This window comes from Malaclemys terrapin, chromosome 20 (assembly GCF_027887155.1).
Source record: "Malaclemys terrapin pileata isolate rMalTer1 chromosome 20, rMalTer1.hap1, whole genome shotgun sequence".
In the NCBI taxonomy this organism is placed as follows: Eukaryota; Metazoa; Chordata; order Testudines; family Emydidae; genus Malaclemys; species Malaclemys terrapin.
In genome coordinates, this window is record NC_071524.1 from 14,726,647 (window position 1) to 14,745,219 (window position 18,573).

The 18,573-nt window shown below is 48.0% G+C and overlaps 1 protein-coding gene across 2 annotated transcripts; it reads right to left on the reverse strand.

Moving 5' to 3' along the window:
• Window positions 1–6: 6 nt before the first annotated feature.
• TMEM160 (transmembrane protein 160) lies at window positions 7–9,656 on the reverse strand. Of its 2 annotated transcripts, XM_054009742.1 has the most exons (4): window positions 9,451–9,656; window positions 7,207–7,299; window positions 3,841–4,105; window positions 7–255 (listed from the first exon to the last, which is right to left on the reverse strand). In XM_054009742.1, exons 1-3 carry the CDS (start codon window positions 9,623–9,625, stop codon window positions 3,849–3,851), a joined length of 525 nt encoding a protein of 174 aa, XP_053865717.1. In that variant the 5' UTR covers window positions 9,626–9,656; the 3' UTR covers window positions 7–255; window positions 3,841–3,848. The 2 variants fall into 2 exon arrangements, with proteins under 2 accessions (XP_053865717.1, XP_053865716.1); XM_054009741.1 differs by lacking the exon at window positions 7–255 and having other exon boundaries at window positions 952–4,105; window positions 9,451–9,655.
• Window positions 9,657–18,573: the final 8,917 nt, after the last annotated feature.

Below are 18,573 nucleotides of genomic sequence, written 5' to 3' on the forward strand. Positions count from 1 at the left end.
ATAGGGCAGATTGATGGTCCCTACTTTAATCCCCTCTCACAGGAAATGCAACTGGACAGTGCATAAAAACAAGACATTCAGAGCCGTAGCCCTGCACTCAACAGCTCTTCTGAGGTAAGTTATGCGAGGGGGGGCTTTTATTTTTGGGTCCGTGGAAGAGAGCAGCAGAACCTTCCACTGCTCTGTGCATTTTCTGTTCCATTCTTGCTCCATCTCTTACTGTTGACACTCTTTGTCATTAGATTTCATGCATACCTGGCATTTAAAGAAATAAAATAATTATTAGTCAGTTATATTTCACATTCAACCATCTGCTTAGAAGCTTTCATATTCAACAGCAGTTTTCTTCTGTAGATCTGGGTAAGTATTCTCCCTTTCAGATGAGGAAACTGACTTGGCCACAGACCCAGACAGTGTCAGAGCAGGGGATAAAACCCAGGAATACCAAAACAAGCCCATCCCTTACTTACTTAGCACTAGGCTACACTCCTTCCCAGAGCTGAAAAACATAACCAAGGATTCTTGATTTAATCCCTTGCTCTAATCACTAGACCATGCTTCACGAATAACCCCCATCCAACATTGCTTCATCTTGCTCAAGTACATCGGTGTAGGCAAGAGTTTCACACAAACTCAATGGGAGAAGAGATTGTACGTGATAAGTTAGTGTAAACTTCTACAAACTTTATTGTGCCAGCTGCTGCATCCGTCATGGAAAGCAGTTATCAGAGGGTAGGCTGGTTGTGAAAGATTCATGTAGAAATTGCTTCAAAATAATGAGGACTGGCAGCATTTGCAAATCCCAGGGTAGTTATAGGGCTCATCTAATCTCTTGGGCATCGTTCCTCTTGGGTATTTCAAAAGGTGCTAGCCAAATGAGCTGAGCAGCAGATACCACAGGGAAATAGGACAGAGTTTATCAACTGGAGAAAAAAGTTTTCACAACAGCTATTAGTGAAATGTGCCAGACTGACAGTCCTATATGATTTATTCACAAAACACACAACATGCCTGCATGGTGCTTTAACAGACAAGTCCCTGCCTCTAAAATTTACAGTATAATTTAAACAGGTGGACAACTAATAAAGAAAAAAGGCAGATGCCTCAGAAAGGGAAAAGCGCTAATCATCATTAGAAAGGCCAGGCAAAAGTAGCAAGTCAGATGGAGATATCAGCAAGACAGTGAAACCCTCAGGAGAGATGCTACAGCAGTGCAAAGCAGATTAAGTACACCGCAGAGGCTGCAGCAGGGGAAAATGGTCCAGGTATGTTTTGCATTAGTTACGAAAACTGCGATTAATGCATTCCATCTGCTCAACTCCCCACCTTCCGGAAGCCCGTAATGCCAAATGCTCTGAAGGTCGTTTACATCAATTGCTAATGCATGGAGCGGAGTCATTTCCAGTGCACAACCCTTGGGGACATTGCCTTTGCGAACTATGCGTTGCCCAGAGAGGCTTTAAATCAATGGGTTGCCACCTCTGGTTTGAAAAATAGCCAATGTGTCTTTATCACCTGGGTTTCACAAGCCTCCTTTCCTGGAGGCCGAGAGACGGGGCCAAATTCTGCTCTATCAAACTAGTGTAAAGCTGGAATAATTCCATAAGGTCCTCTTAGTATTTACTGCGCATACATGAGGTGCTACGATACCAACTGCAAGACTTTCTAATTCAGAGAGAGACTAATATTGTCCTCCATTATTCCTACAAAGTAAGAGGATTTTGGTGGAGGGATGTCAGGAGACTATAAAAAGCCTCACACCTAATTATTTGCACATCCTTTGAATCTTTCGGCTGGGGTTTTAGCAGCTTTTACGAAGTGCTTTATCCCTAGCGTTGTGCTGGGAAAATACGTGCATTGCAGCGTCTGGAGATTCTGACCCTAAAGCCAACATAACCAGCCCCCTGGGAGATCCTCCCAGCATAGATGGATCCAATAGGGCAGAACTGGTACAAAGGTTCCTGCACACCACACCACACCCCATTGGCGTAGAAGGCATGGCCAGGATTACTCTATCTGATGTTTTGCTAGCACATCAGCACTTTGGAGCTGCAGCCAGCCAGCGTAACTCAGAATGCCAATATAAGTTACATCTGGCACACAGGCAGCCCATGGGGCAAGGAAGTATAAAGTGTGTTCTCCAGAGTCAAGGATCCAGACCCTTGATTTTGTTTCCGGCCTTGCAGGATGGATCATGCCTCCAGGTCACAACATCGTGAAGTTTCAAATGAACAACATGGCAAATGATTGTTCAGACCAGTGAAAAGAAACCATTGGAAGAAATGAAAGTAACAATGTTTGGGGGAAGGTAAAAGATGCAGTCACAACCAGGTGAGGTTTTTAATTGGTTGCATCACATTTCCCTCCCTTTATTTGCACTGATAGGTGGCCTTACTTCTAGCTATTCACAGGGTCATTTCCACCCACATGTACCCATCGTTGTGTGGAGGGCTGCCACACCATGAGTCACAATAACAACTTGCCAGGAGCCAAAAGGACAGCATCTGAACTGTACTGAGGCCTGGTATACACTGGGGGGTGGGGGGAATCGAAGTCGACGTACTTGGACCTACTCACGGCGGTGGTCGACTCTGCCTGCGCCTCTCGTGGCAGCGGAGTACAGGAGTTGATGGGAGAGTGCTCAGGGGTCGATTTATCGTGTCTAGGCTAGACGCGATAAATCAACCCCTTTTGGATCAATCGCTGCCCGCCCATTCGGCGGGTAGTGTAGACATACCCTAAGTAAACAGTTTTATAGATCAAAAATAAATACTTTGCCTATCCTTAACTCCTCCCACTGGAGGATCTCAAATATGCCCCACAAACCTTATACCCAAGAGGTAGGCAATTATATTCCATTTTAGAGATAACTAAACTGAGGCAAAAGGCAATAAGTGACCTGAGCAAAGCAGCAGCAGGGGTAGGACTAGAACCGTACTCTCCTAACTCCCAGTCTTATGCTTCCTGGATAGGTGCTTGTGGAGTTCAACAGCCATTTAAAAAAACAAAAGCTACAACTATTAATCTCTCAAGGCAATAGCAGAGAAAGGGCAGCACGCATGAGGGCCTGATCCTGTACCCCTTATAGAAACAAAACTCATGGAAATCAAGGGAAGTTTGACCTTCATAACAACGTAATCAGGCCCTTTCTGCAAGTGGAAATGGGGAGGGTGAGAAAGCAGAGTGTACATTTCATTCAGACACAGGAAGAGAGCAGTTTTGTTTTGTTTTGATGTTTTTAATACAAACATTAACTGATCTGGATGTAAAATGGGCTCACGAGGCATTGTGAGTAACCTCAATGTGATGTGCTAACTTTACAACGCACGCCGGGGCAGCAGGATCGGACTCCATGGGATACTGTTGCGATTCAACATTTCTAGGGAGCATCAGCTGAATTTGGCTTAAAATTTCCAGCTTCTGCATACGTGGCAGAACAGGCATGGGATGTATGTGGGAGACGGGAGCACAGGATCTCAATGGACAGCCAGTTCTTTAAAAGCATCAGAGATCCATTTTGACAGCAATGCACGCTCCCAGCTGGGAAGCCGTCCCACCAATCCATTTGCTACCACAGCAGGGTCTCCTGCAGCCATATTTCTGTTCGATGATCCAATTTTTCTAATGCTAATTCCCACTGCCAATCTGGAAAATGTTAAATAAATATAAAGCAGCCAACAGTGTCTTATTTACAATAAAGCTGCCCTTTCTTTGTGCCCTTGGACACGGTGGGCAGGACAGCCCGTGGGCGCTGTATCTATTGCATTAAAACTCAGTCCACTGAACGTGCTGGAGAACATTCTAAATGACCATCATGAAAACAGCAAAATCCCCCAGGACCTTGGTCTTTACTCGTCCGACTTCCCATCATCCTTTTTTGTGTCCTGGCATTCATCACTACTGTCCTCCTGTATGATCTCAACCTCAAGGCGACCGATGTAGAGGGAGATGGCACACAGCCAGAACAGCGCCACCGTTGTGACCGCCGTGCCGTTCAGCAGGGCCGTGGAGAAAGCAAGCATCATGGTGCGGCGGAGGAGGAAGAGGCTGACAAGGTAGGAGGCGCTGCCGTAAGACACGCAAATCCCGCCGAGAATGAAGAAACCTAGAGTAGAAACGGAGAATGAAATCCATCCATGCATCTGGAGCAGAGCTTGGTAAGCCATCCATCTATGGGAAATATCGGAGCAGCTCAGTCTTTAATGTATTTATTCTCCTAACACCCTTGTGAAGTAGGGAAGTGCTAATATCCCCATCTGCACGATAGGGTAAGGAGCACAGAGAGAATAAGTGACTTGGCCAAGGTCATACAGGAAGTCTGTGGCAGAACAGGGAACTGATCTCAGGTCTCCCAAGTTCTAGCCTAGTGCCCTAACTTCTAGGCCATTCTGTCTCTTTATAATGGACTCAGGGCCATGCTAGTTACGACAGGCACTGTGCGTGACCGTTGCTGGCAGGGTTTCCCTGGCTAGTGTAGACATGGATTGACTGTCTTATAAAATTGTTCCAGACTCCCTAGGAGGTTGTCTTAATAAATCCCCATTCACACAAGTCAAGCAAGATGTGCTAGAACACTGCAGGCAACAACTGTATTAAGCACAATTCTGCCAGTGCAGGTGATGCCAGAAAGTCTTCCCTATGATTTCTCTACTTTGAGTTAGGGTTTAAGGAAAACAGCTTTGTGCATGTTGTTCTGAAGAGTTGTTTCTTGGGAGGTAGGAAGGATGGTTAAAGCACATGACCGGGCCCCAGGATTCATGGGTTTTCTTCCCAACTCTGCCACAGAGTTCCTCTGTGTTAGCCCCAAGCTGCAATGGTTGAGTTGCAAACACAACAAGAAATATTAGCCTACTAAACCCAGGATTGTGAGTTCAATCCTTGAGGGGGCCATTTAGGGATCTGGAGCAAAAAAATCTGTCTGGGGATTGGTCCTGCTTTGAGCAGGGGGTTGGACTAGATGACCTCCTGAGGTCCCTTCCAACCCTGATCATCTATGATCTATGAAATCAAAATCCCAAATGGCTTTCATTGTAATCAAACAGATCAGGACAATTTTTAAAAACAGAACAAGAGAGAAAAGTTGGCCTGAACTTCCCGTCTTAAAAGTCAAGAACTCTTCAATTGGAAACCGCTCAACCATAAAGGCACAACTCTTCATAACATGTGAGCAACTTACAAATACAATTCTTCTCTCTTCAGTTTTGAAGAACCACTGCACCACACTGTGGTGAGCTTTAAAATAACCATACTCAACCAAAATTCCTTGCGATAGTCACGGATTTCTCTTGCATTTCCTCTCCCTCCCCTGTAGTCTGTGTGCAGAAGAAAGCAGCGAGAGTCCTCCTCCTAGCTGATTCATCTATGTCCCAGTCAGCTATTTGTGTCCTCACATTACTTTATTCGTAGGGAATTAGGAGGCTAAATACTAGCATGTGGCATCAGTGAACAAATGAAGCAAGACGAGATTAGAGGATCGGCACAAATCCTTTGCAGTTGTATTGCCCCTTTCAAAGGATCTCAAGTGCTCTATGAAAACACACATCCCCAGGGGAGGAGACTGTATTATCCCCATTTTAAAGATGGGCAAGCAGGCAAATAGAAGGGAAGTGACCTACCCAAGAGCTCATTCAGCAAGTCTACAGCAGAACCAAGAACAGATTTCAAAAAAGAGGCCTGGCAGAGATAACACCTGCCATACAGGGTAGGCAGTTCTGAGCTTGTACCATGCTTTGGATTTCTCAAATCACAGCGCTAGGTAAGGTCACCGTGTCATTGACAAAGGGCTTTGAGTCAAAAGGTCATCACTAGTTTTTGTTGTGATCCTAGTGTGTATGTTTTACACACTGACAGCAGCCCCACCCTTCCGGCACACATGGCTATCAACGCTGCATCTTGTCACGCAGTCACATGCCTCTGACAAATCTTTGGCACAAGTCCCATAAAACTGGTGAAATGAGACGACTTTAATTTCCCCAAATGGGAGGCCTTTCGTGCCTCACAAGAGAAATACCATTTCTGTAAATGGGTAGATGGATGACCTCTGATATAAAGATCAATTCTGGTATTTTTTCCTCCAATGAGTGCACCAGACTTCAAGATTCTAGCCAAACGGGAACAAAAAAGTTACTTTAACACAGTCACCCTATTACAGACATCTGTATTACACATTCATCTCCTCCCCCCCACCACCATTTTACATCACCCTCTAAATCTCAGAGGGCAGCTACATCTCCTTTTCTAAGGTCTGGGGTCCAGCACATTTATACACCTTACAATTCACATCTTTCCAGGACATAAAGGTCAGTTTGCTGCCATTTTTAGCATATCTGTTAGTGGCTTCCTCATTTTATAACAGCTTTCGTGGAGCACAGAGTAGACACACACAGAAATTGCATAACCCAAGAATTCAAACTCAGTAACTCCCAACTGCTGCAGCCTGTTTGTATCCATACCTACCACATCTTTTCAATGGAGCTCTCAAAGTGTATTACAATGGGGTATTATCACCATTTTACAGCCTGAGAAATTAAGTGATATTGGGGACAAGTGAATTGTTCAAGGTTATTACTCAGGGATTCATGGGCTAAGCTGGACACTGGATCCATGCATGACTCTCAGACCTGTATGTGATCTATAATCACTATTCAAAGGCCTTTTACAGACCATTTCATTGCTACAGCACTGGAGCCGTCGGTGCATATTTACATGGAAGACCCTAAGGCAATTTCAAGATGCCTATTAACTTCTTCGTATAGACTATTATAATCACATAAGCCATTATAGTCTATAGGCTAAAGATCTATCCAGACAATACATTTGTAGGAGCTTTATAAAAAATGATTAATAGATTCTAAGGCCAGAAGGGACCACTGGTCATCTATCTAGTCTGACCTGTGCTATGCAGGTGGTTATAAACCTTTCCTGATCTTACAGGTATAGAAAGCAGCTGCTACAGCCATGCGGTTCAAAGTGTTTTATGAAATCTACTAATTCTGTACACACTGGACTGGATTGCTTCACCCATAATTGACAAGTGGCCACCTCTGGGCTCAGCGATTGTTTGACAGGGCATAAGTGAACTGACCTTAGTTACAAAAATCAACACTTCAGTGGTGGGTTAACTAACCTGGGGACAATAATACTTTTCATTGGTGCAGTGTCCAGTTCAAATCTCCCCCTTGCTCATCTATAGCGTGCGTTACTTACCATAAGCTGCCTCTCGTCCCATGTCGCTCTGAACATAAGAAATTACTCCGACGCCAGTTGCCAGCAAGCCATTGCGAAACCAGGACAGGAAACCTGAGTAGAGAACAGGAGAAAGCTAGAGTTTCCTCTTCTTCAGCCATTTGTTATTTCGTTTATACTGCTACCTGTTGTGGTAGAGAGGATACGGGGAACCATTATGTCTGGGAAGCAAATTCTTTAAAAGATTAACGGTCACAGCCTTGGGTTTTTGTCTATAGCATGTTCATCCCTTTCACATTTATAGCATGGGAACACAAGCAACTGCAGGACTCCATAGCATCAAACCTCCACATGGTCCTGTAGTGTCTCAAACCTCTGTCACACCCATTGGAAACTCCAGAGAAATGTCTTTGAAAGTTATTTATTTATTTTAAAACATTTTTTGCGGTTAACAATCACGTTATCTCTGGAGACACAAATCCACAGTTTGAGAACTGCAAAACTAAGCATCTCTGATGGTATCTTCTAGACTGAGCACTGAGTCCCATTGGGTAGATAGAAAGATTAACCTAAATAATCTATACAGAAGCCCGGGAACCCCATAAGATTGGGTCCCTAATCCATGAACTATTGGAACTCCTTTACAAAACTTTTCTTCAACATGACATGAATATATTTTCTCATACTATAGAATTAGAATTTATAATCCCTATTCCATGATGAGATATCTTTGAGCTATAATGTATCTTGATTAAAACTATCTTTAGATCAGATTTTTTGATAAAATGCTTTTTGGGGAAAACTCCTATTTAAATAAAAAAATCCAATGTTTTTAATTTTTTTAAAAAAATCAATGATTTTTATCCACCCTGGTCAGTGACACTCTCTTTCTTTAACCAAAACAAGACACCGTGTCAAGATGCCATCACACTGTACCAACCCTTGGCGCACGTCCACATCTAGATACAGTTGCATCACCTTGACCCACGTGCTTTGTCAGAATACCACATTATGTCCTTCCAGCCCTTATGACAACCCCATCACTGCCCTGTCCCCTACACCATCTTCCCACCATGCTATTCCCAAGCGTTCCCTACCCCATTCCTGTCATCAGACTACCTGCAACTCTGTGCTGTCCCCAACCTCACCCACATGTTGTACTGTTCCCTTCACCATCCCCAAATGAGCCTTGATACACCAAACCAAGCCCTTAATCCACACTGTTCCTGGATCACCCACCCTGTCCACACACCCCACTTCATGTCTCAAGTGGCAGCAGCCCAGCCCCCACAATGCCTCAGGCCACATCATGGACCAGCTACCACCCCATGAGATCCCCTCCACCGTCCTGCCCCCAGAGTACACTGACCCTCCTGTGCCCCCATCCTCACATGCCCAGTCCCCAATGTCCACATTGTCTCCCATCCGGGCCCCACTCCATACAGCCCCCCACAGCCTCCCTAAAGCCTCCCTCCCCCTTCCAACCCAACACCCCCTCCACCCCAGGCCCCCTCCTCCGACCAGAGCACACCTCCCCTACAGCCCCCCCACCACGGGCCTCCACCCCCAACCATAGCCGCTCCTCCCCTCCAGCTCCCCTCCTCACAGCCCCCCCACCATGGGCCCCTTCCCCCTCCCCACAGCCCCCCCTTACTCCCCACAAGGGCCCCTTCCCCACAGCCCCCCTCCCCCCATGGGCCCCTTCCCCACAGCCCCCCTCCCCCCATGGGCCCCTTTCCCCTCCCCCCATGGGCCCCTTTCCCCCAGCCCCCCCTCCCCCCATGGGCCCCTTCCCCCTCCCCCCATGGGCCCCTTCCCCCCAGCCCCCCCTCCCCCCATGGGCCCCTTCCCCCTCCCCCCATGGGCCCCTTTCCCCCAGCCCCCCCTCCCCCCATGGGCCCCTTCCCCCTCCCCCCATGGGCCCCTTTCCCCCAGCCCCCCCTCCCCCCATGGGCCCCTTTCCCCTCCCCCCATGGGCCCCTTTCCCCCAGCCCCCCCTCCCCCCATGGGCCCCTTTCCCCTCCCCCCATGGGCCCCTTCCCCACAGCCCCCCCTCCCCCCATGGGCCCCTTCCCCCTCCTTACAGTCCCCCTTTCCCCCCCCCACCATGGATCCTTCCCCCCTCCCCATTGGCTCCCTTCCTCCACCCTGTCCCCCCACCACAGCCCCCCCCCTCCCCATAGCCCCCCTCCTCTACCCCACCCCCCACCATGGGCCCCGCCCCACAGCCCCTCCGCCGCTCCCGGCCGGGCCCCCCGCGCTGACCCGTCTCATGCGCCTTGCGGAGCAGCCAGGCGTCCGCCTTGTCCAGCTCCGAGGGCGGCGGCGGCGGCGGGGGGGAGGCAGAGGCCCGGCTCGAGCTGCGCCGGGGCCCTCGGGGGGGCCTGCGCCCGGCCGCCCCGCGCAGGAAGCGCCCCACAGCCCGCAGCCACCAGCCCATGGCGGCCTCGCCCCGCTCCCCGCCGCCCCGCCAAGGCCGCCGAAACCGGACGGCAAGGGAGTCCCCGCGGGGATAGGCTGCCCGGGCTGTCACTCACAGAAGCACCGCCCTCCAAGGGGCGGGAGCCCAGGACGATAGGTCAGCGGGCCTGCCACTCGTCATAACCACGCCCCCTGCCGGCGGGAGCCCCCAATAGGGATAGGCGGCCCAGCCCGTCCGTCGTGGGAATCGCAGCCCCACCCTCGCGAGGGAGGAAGCGGCCCCTCCGGCGCGCGTGGGGGAGAATTGCATGCTGGGACGTGTAGTCTCCCCACCTGGCAGTGCCGCGGCTGGGGCATGGCATGCCGGGAATGGCGGCTGGCGGAGGCTGACAGCTGGGGTGGGAGGGGGGCTGTCAAGTGGAACTTTTGGGCCCTGAATGCTGCTTGGCAGCTGTGGCCGGGGAACATAGGACCCCCAAAGGAAGGTTCCGTGGCAGTTGGAAGGAACGCTGGCACGGGGGGTGGGAGGGAGCTGGGATGGAATGTCGGGCCCCGAAGGTTCCGTGGCAGTTGGAAGGAACGCTGGCACTGGGGGTGGGAGGGAGTTGGGGTAGAATGTCGGGCCCCGAAGGTTCCGTGGCAGTTGGAAGGAACGCTGGCACTGGGGGTGGGAGGGAGCTGGGGTGGAATGTCGGGCCCCGAAGGTTCCGTGGCAGTTGGAAGGAACGCTGGCACGGGGGGTGGGAGGGAGCTGGGATGGAATGTCGGGCCCCGAAGGTTCCGTGGCAGTTGGAAGGAACGCTGGCACTGGGGGTGGGAGGGAGTTGGGGTGGAATGTCGGGCCCCGAAGGTTCCGTGGCAGTTGGAAGGAACGCTGGCACTGGGGGTGGGAGGGAGCTGGGGTGGAATGTCGGGCCCCGAAGGTTCCGTGGCAGTTGGAAGGAACGCTGGCACGGGGGGTGGGAGGGAGCTGGGGTGGAATGTTGGGCCCCGAAGGTTCCGTGGCAGTTGGAAGGAACGCTGGCACTGGGGGTGGGAGGGAGTTGGGGTGGAATGTCGGGCCCCGAAGGTTCCGTGGCAGTTGGAGGGAACCAGGGGGATAGCACTGAATTGGGAGGGGAGGTGTTCCCAAGAGGATCTCGGTCTTAAGAAGTGATTCCCAGTATGAAAAAGCTTGAATCCTACTATGAAAACATGTCAAGGGACAAAAGATCAATTCAACCATCTCACTGTATACTTTACACAAATGAACAAGATTACACCGAGAACATACATATAATTGGTTTCTCATCCTAATGGAAACAACCCTGCAAAGTCCTGAATATTATCTCACCGACCAGGCCGCAAGACCCAACATTGCCTTAATTCACACGAAAGGTCCCGTTTCCAATATCCTTCACCAAGCACAGAATCTCTGGATTGAGGCTGTAATATAACTGGTGTATGTTTACTAAACAAAGCCAAACAAAAAAAAAAAAAAAAAAGAGAGAAGACTAAAAGAATCGGTCACGCACAAATATTCAACAGCAGCAATACAATTTCTTTCTACAGCATCCAGCACAGGACACTTCACAGCATTTTAAAAGCAACAGCAGCCGGTGTTTGTTTATTTTATATTACACCCTGCAACCCGGCGGGGGGGGGGGGGGAGTATATGAACAGATGCGCAGTAACTTCTAAATTACATCTCAAGATGTAACATGGACAAAGTCCTACCGTTTTGGACTTCAAGGATATTAGGGTGTTAAAAATTCAGTCCAATATATGTTTTATTTTGCCCTTCTCTAGTGCCTTTCGTCAGAGATGCTCAAGGCCCTTTGTAAACATTAATAATATATGTGGAGATATACCTATCTCATAGAACTGGAAGGGACCTTGAAAGGTCATCAAGTCCAGCCCCCTGCCTTCACTAGCAGGACCAAGTACTGATTTTGCTCCTGAACCTTAAGTGGCCCCCTTAAGGATTAAACTCACAACCCTGGGTTTAGGAGGCCAATGCTCCAACCACTGAGTTATCCCTCTCTCCATTAGTTACTTAAGCCTCACACCCCTTGATGAAGTAAATAAGGGCCTTAAAATTAAGTAATAAAATTTCAAAATTAATACAGAATTGGATGCGGAGCCAGTCTATGGCACTTAAAAGGGAAGTAATTTGACTAGTTACCTGCATAAATTCAGGCTGCTTAGTATCCCAGTGGTGCACATGATTTGGGGAGATAGTGAGGGTCTGGGAAACCTATTCATCTGTTTTCACTTTTAAACAAAAATGTTTTCTCAGAACTATAATCAAGGCAGCAGTATTTGGCAACGAAACTCGCATCAAATTACACTTTTCTGGAAATGTTGAGTTTAGTGAGAGAATAGCACAGCATTTAATGCAGTGGTCCCCAAACAGTGGTCCCTTGTGGGGTGCAAGAAGACCCAGGCCAGCCCCCACAGGGTGGGGAGGGAGCGCCACCCAGCTATGCTCTGCCCCCAACTCCGCTCCTGGCCCCGACCGCGACTGCAGCCCCACTCCAGGCTGTAGTTCCAGCTGCAGCTTTGGGCTTGACCATGGCCTCGCTCCCCAGCCGTGGCCCACGGCCCGGAGCACAGCACTGGCCCTGGCTCCGACTGCTGGTTGGCTGCAGTTCCACTTCCGGCTGTGGCACCCACAATCCCAGCTCCTGACTGCAGCTCTGGCTCTGCTCCCAGCTCCCAACCACAGTTCGGAGGGTGGGGGGTGCAGATCAGTTAAGGGAGGATGTGAATGAAAAAGTTTGTGGACCACTGGTTAATGTGTCTGTTTGTATTGGAGGAGAATGCAGCTGCAGAGGTCCTTGTCTGAACATACCTCATAGAGCACATTTTTTGTCTTTGAATTGTAACACCGGTTGGTTGTCTATGAGTCCCAAGGTCTGGCAGAATAGCCACTTCAGGATTATAGAGCTGGAAGAACATCTTGATTCCCTGTTAAGCCTGCATGAGGCAGCCCAAGCTCTTTCATTGTGGCACCTTAGTCAGCCTTTACCATGGAATCACGGGTTATCCCCTCAACTGCACACATATAACTGGCCATTTACATCGGTGGAGGTTAAATATGCTCAAGCAACCAGATGATTGAGCTCAATGTATTCTTGCGGTCCTTTTAATTCAAAAGTGGCAGTTCTCTCACTCCTCGAACTTTTAAAGATACTTTTGAAGAGCTTATTTTTTCCACACAAGTTTGGAAAACAAGGTCTTTTTAGCACATGTTCATTTTGCTGTAGGCTAAGTTTCAAACATCTGCCATTTGAGCAGATCCAGACAGATGGAGTGATCTCACTCAAGGATGCACTGAGGTCCAATCTATGCTGTAGCTCTTCACCCACTATGCCAGCATGTTTTGAGGGGGAGTTTTAAAACCCATTTTATAGCTAAGCTTTGGTTTCAGTTCTGCGTTTTGGTACCCTTTAACAGGAATTGTGTCCATTTAACTGAGGGAAGAATTAATGTCTATGAGATTAGGATCTCTGAGAGAGCGGCTCTTGGCACAGATGAATGGGAAAAACCAGTTTCCAGGAGAACTCAGAGGAATGACAGTTGAAGTTGGCCCAGTGTGCCAGAGTCATGCCTGTAATTTTTAAGAGTTCTTCCTTTTTGCTGAATATTAGAGCTTTTCCATTCAGGTTGTACTTCTCTATGTTCTCTTTATATATTTCAATATTTCCAGTACTACCATCTCCTTTAAGCACCTTCTCTATCTGTAAAAAGAAAAAAAACACATTGCTTTATACAGTGAAAACAGAACAACTAATTTCTTCAGAATCGTGCCCACCAACAATTAACCAAAAGTTAAGATTAACCATTAAGCACTTGTTAGGATTAAGAAATTATAACAGAAAAATCTAATGATTTCCTTGTACTTTGTTTCTTATTTATTGCCCTTCTCTCCTCCATGACATGGTAACTATTACTGTTTACCCATACACGGCGCAGGGTCCGGAGGCATGGGGGCTGCCCAAAGCCCGTAGCACTCGGCTCTTAAACAGAGCCGAAGAGTCGGGGAGGAGCAGAGCCGCTGCGGCCGGAGGCTCTGCTCCTCCCCTGACTCTTCGGCTCTGTTTAAGAGCCGAGCTGCCCCAGTGCTACCGGCTTCGGGCAGCCCCCATGCCTCCGGACCCTGCGCCACCGGAGCCCGGGAGGGGAAGTGCCCGGCCGGCGGCTGGGGTCCGGAGGCAAGGGGGCTGCCTGAAGCCCATAGCGCTTGGGCAGCTCGGCTCTTAAACAGAGCCGAAGAGTCAGGGGAGGAGCAGAGCCGCCGTGGGAGGGGAAGTGCCTGGCCGGCATTTTCCCAGACATGTTCGGCTTTTTGGCAATTCCCCCCGGATGGGGGTTTGAGTGCCGAAAAGCCGGACATGTCCGGGATAAAACGGATGTATGGTAACCCTAGAGTTGATCCTGCTGAAATGTATCTTGAAAGGGCTTTCAGTTCATCACCTAAATCACTCGCATCAATATTGCGCATGTCATCATGTGTCAACACTGTCTCTAGTGCCCTGCATTGCTGGTGTAGGTCTTCTTCAGGTATAGTGAGGAGTTTTGGAATATCATACAACATCCCAAATATACTGCTGTGTTCCTTGAGCTGCATGAAATGTTCTTCAACTGACTGTATTGCACAATCTAGCACCTGGTTAAAGAATTCAATTTTGAATTGTTGTTTGGGGTCTCTTATGGGATTATCCCATGCCTCGTAATCAAAATGTCTTCTTCTTCGGTGACTCTTGTATTCTTGAATGGGTGGGGAAATAGCTTCAGTGGGAAGTTGCTCTGCCAACTTCTGTGCACTCTTCAGAACGTTTTGAAATCCCTCATCTGACCGGTAAGACTGTATGTATAACTTTGCTTTGTCCAATTGTTCCATTGCTCCAGATATATCAAGGTCAACACCTTGGAGTCTCTTGCTTACAACATTTATTTCAAACAGTATGTCATGCCACAACACTAAGCCACACAGAAATTTGAAGTTATGTATGTTTCTGGTGATTCCATTTCCTTCTGCCACTGTTCGCCTGTTCGTCACAGCATTATTCTCCATAATGGCAACTATGGCATCATCTATCTTCCCAATTTGGTGTTTGATAGGCTTTATCGCCTCCACTCGACTTTCCCATCGTGTGGCACTCAGTGGTTTCAGTGTCAGAGAGGATGTTCCCACCAGATGTTGCTTCAAAATTTGCCATCAATGAGTTGATGCAGAGAAAAATACATAGATGCTTTGAATTACATTAAAAAATTCAGCAGCCTCACTAGAAGCTGATTCTGCATCACTGACCACCGAGTTCAATGAATGAGAACTGCATGGGACAAAAAAAGCTCGAGGATTTAACGCTCGGATCCGTGTCTGCACTCCTCTGTTCTTTCCTCTCATGTTGGCACCATTATCGTAGCCCTGGCCTCTCATGTCAGCTATCGCAATTCCCATATCTTCCAGCTTTTTAAGAAGCACATTTGTCATATCAGCTCCTGTAGTATTATCAATGTCAATAAATTCTAGAAAATGTTCTGACAGTCACCATTGCAGGGACATTTTCACTAGGTTCTGTTGTTGTTACAAAACACACCATTAAAGTCATTTGTTCCGTATGGCTGATGTCAGGTGTGCAGTCCAGAATAACAGAGTAATATCTTGCTGACTTCAGATCTGCCACAATCTTTTGTTTGACTTTTGTTGCCAGTAACTATGATCTCAATGTGTACATTTCTTGGGTGGTGACTCTTCTTAGATGCTCCTGGAGTACAGCATCAAACTCAGCCATCAGTTCCACAATTTTAAGGAAGTTTCCATTGTTTGGCACATACAGCTGATCTGAAGTGCCACACAGTGCTAAGTTTTGGGTAGCAAGCATTCTCACAATGGCAATGAGTCTTTTCAGAACATTTTGCCAGTAAAGAGACTCTGATGCAATCTTCTCTTAATGCTGATCATCTATGGTAGCTGTGACGAGTTGGATCACAGAAACCCCCTTGGGAACTGCCAACTGATGTGCCAAGACTACTTTTGCCCCTGCTTTCCCTGCCAGCTTGGGACTCCAGCACCCTGTCTTGTTGAGCCAGACACGCCAGTCTGCTCCAACACAGACCCAGGGTCTGAACCACATGCCCCAAAGCTGCAGACTTAACTGAAAGCAACTTAAGAAGTGTTCCTGTCTTTAACACTCAGATGCCTAACTCTCAATGGGGTCCAAACCCCAAATAAATCTGTTTTACCCTGTATAAAGCTTATACAATGTAAACTCATAAATTGTTCGCCCTCTATAACACTGATAGAGAGATATGCACAGCTGTTTGCCGCCCCCCGGTATTAATACATACTCTGGGTTCATTAATAAGTAAAAAGTGATTTTATTAAATACAGAAAGTAGGATTTAAGTGGTTCCAAGTAATGACAGACAGAACAAAGTGAATTACCAAGCAAAATAAAATAAAACACGCAAGTCTAAGCCTAGTACAGTAATAAAACTGAATACAGATAAAATCTCACCCTCAGAGATGTTTCAATAAGTTTCTTTCACAGACTGGATGCCTTCCTAGTCTGGGTACAATCCTTTCCCCTGGTACAGCCCTTGTTCCAGCTCAGGTGGTAGCTAGGGGATTTCTCATGATTGCACCACCCACTTATATATCTTTTGCATAAGGCGGGAATCCTTTGTCCCTCTGGGTTTCCACCCCTCCTTCTCAATGGAAAAACACCAGGTTAAAGATGGATTCCAGTTCAGGTGACATGATCACATGATCACCCCAAGCCTTCATTCCTCCCAACCTGACTCCCAGGAAGGCCTGCCTGCAAACAGAGCCATCCACAGTCAATTGTGCTGGTTAATGGGAGCCATCAAGATTCTAAACCACCATTAATGGCCCACACTTTGCATAATTACAATAGGCCCTCATACTTATATTTCATATTTCTAGTTTCAGATACAAGAGTGATACATTTATACAAATAGGATGACCACACTTAGTAGATTACAAGCTTTGTAATGATACTTTACAAGAGACCTTTTGCATGAAGCATATTTTAGTTACATTATAGTCACACTCATCAGCATACTTTCATAAAATCATATAGAGTGCAACGTCACAGTGGCCTTTAACCTTAGTCTCATCTCAAGCTCTTTCCACCTATGGAATGCTCTCTGATGATTTGCTGCCTTCTCATGGCATGCCAGATTTTTAGCCAGATTTTTCCAGTCCTTTATTCCTGTAGAACCCAATGTGGCTGGAACGTTAGACTGGAAGAGTTTGCAACAAAAACAGTATGCAGCATTTTAGGTTTTTGAGTACATAAGCCAGGGCCTCTCCACTTTGTCACCACTGGGGATTTCACGCCAGTAATGTGTTGGATAGAAACTTCTATTTTCATTGTCTTTGGGGAACATGAAGTTTTTCACTTGCTGTGGCCCATGCAGTACAAGGAAGTCCCTCAGGCTACTGCTCAAGTGAGTCCACAGTCCTGGATCATCTAGACTTAAGGAACTAAACTCAGCAGCAGCTGTTTCTTGTGCCTCCCCCACACTCTTCTCTGATCTACACTTTTCTTCAGGAATGTGCATGATTACATCCATTTGAGATGGAGATATGGATGCTGCAGTAGCTGCCAGGTCACCTGCACTCTACACTACGAAATTAGGTCGAATTTATAGAAGTCGATTTTTTTAGGAAGCGATTTTATACAGTCGATTGTGTGTGTGTCCCCACTAAACCATGGATTATATTTACAAAGGTACACTCACCAGAGGTCCCTTCTCCGCCTTCAAGGTCCGGGAGCCCGCCTTGGGTGGGTTGGGAGGGTACTGGCTCCAGGGTGATAAACAGTTCCTGGCTGTCGGGGAAAACGGTTTCTCCGCTTGCTTGCTGTGCGCTATCTTCAACTTCCTCCTCATCTTCCTTGTCCCCAAAAGCCGCATCCCTGTTGCATGAGAATCCATTGACGGAGTCCACGCACAGGGGTGGGGTAGTTGTAGGGGCACCCCCTAGAATCGCATGCAGCTCATCATAGAAGCGGCATGTCTGGGGCTCGGACCCAGAGCAGCCGTTTGCCTCTCTGGTTCTTTGGTAGGCTTGCCGCAGCTCCTTAAGTTTCACGCGGCACTGCTGCGGGTCCCTGTTATAGCCTCTGTCCTTCATGCCCTTGGAGATTTTTTCAAATATTTGGGCATTTCATCTTTTGGAACCGAGTTCTGATAGCACGGATTCGTCTCTCCATACAGCGATCAGATCCAGTACCTCCCGTTAGGTCCATGCTGGAGCTCTTTTGCAATTCTGGGACTCCATGGTCACCTCTGCTGATGAGCTCTGTATGGTCACCTGTGCTGATGAGCTCGCCACACTGGCCAAACAGTGTGAAATTAAATTCAAAAGTTCCCAGGGCTTTTCCTGTCTACCTGGCCAGTGCATCTGAGTTGAGAGTGCTGTCCGGAGCGGTCACAATGGAGCACTCTGGGATAGCTCCCGGAGGCCAATACCGTCGAATTGCGTCCAACCTACCCCAAATTCGACCCAGCGATGTCAATTTCAGCACTAATCCCCTCGTTGGGGGGGAGTACAGAAATCAATTTTAAGAGCCCTTTAAGTTGACAAAAATGGCTTCGTCGTGCGGACGGGTGCAGGGTTAAATTGATCTAACGCGGCCAAATTCGACCTAAACTCGTAGTGTAGACCAGGGCTAACTGGAAGATCAGGCACCTCCTCACCACTCACATCCTCACTGGAGCCGGAAGGTTCACCGTGAACATTTGTGTCTATGTATCTCAGGAGAGCTCCTTCCTGCTTAGATAGAAAAGCGTCCTTTCCTTGCTTTCTTTTTCTGAATGCTGCCCCAGAGGGGCGTTTTCTTCTTTCACTCATGACTGCGGTTCTGTGCCAGCTAGAGTGGCTCTCAACACTCAGTTGAAGGGGACAAATAAGCAGGCTGGTAGCAGGGCCTGACTGAGGGAAGATATCAGC

Bases quoted from the DNA above. Each gene is read 5' to 3' on its own strand.
- TMEM160 (XM_054009742.1), bottom strand. From the start codon at position 9,625: ATGGGCTGGTGGCTGCGGGCTGTGGGGCGCTTCCTGCGCGGGGCGGCC. The intron at 7,300-9,450 runs GTCAGCGCGGGG...TTCTCTACTCAG, and splicing joins CCGCAAGGCGCATGAGACGG to GTTTCCTGTCCTGGTTTCGC. The intron at 4,106-7,206 runs GTAAGTAACGCA...TTTCTACTCTAG, and splicing joins GGGACGAGAGGCAGCTTATG to GTTTCTTCATTCTCGGCGGG.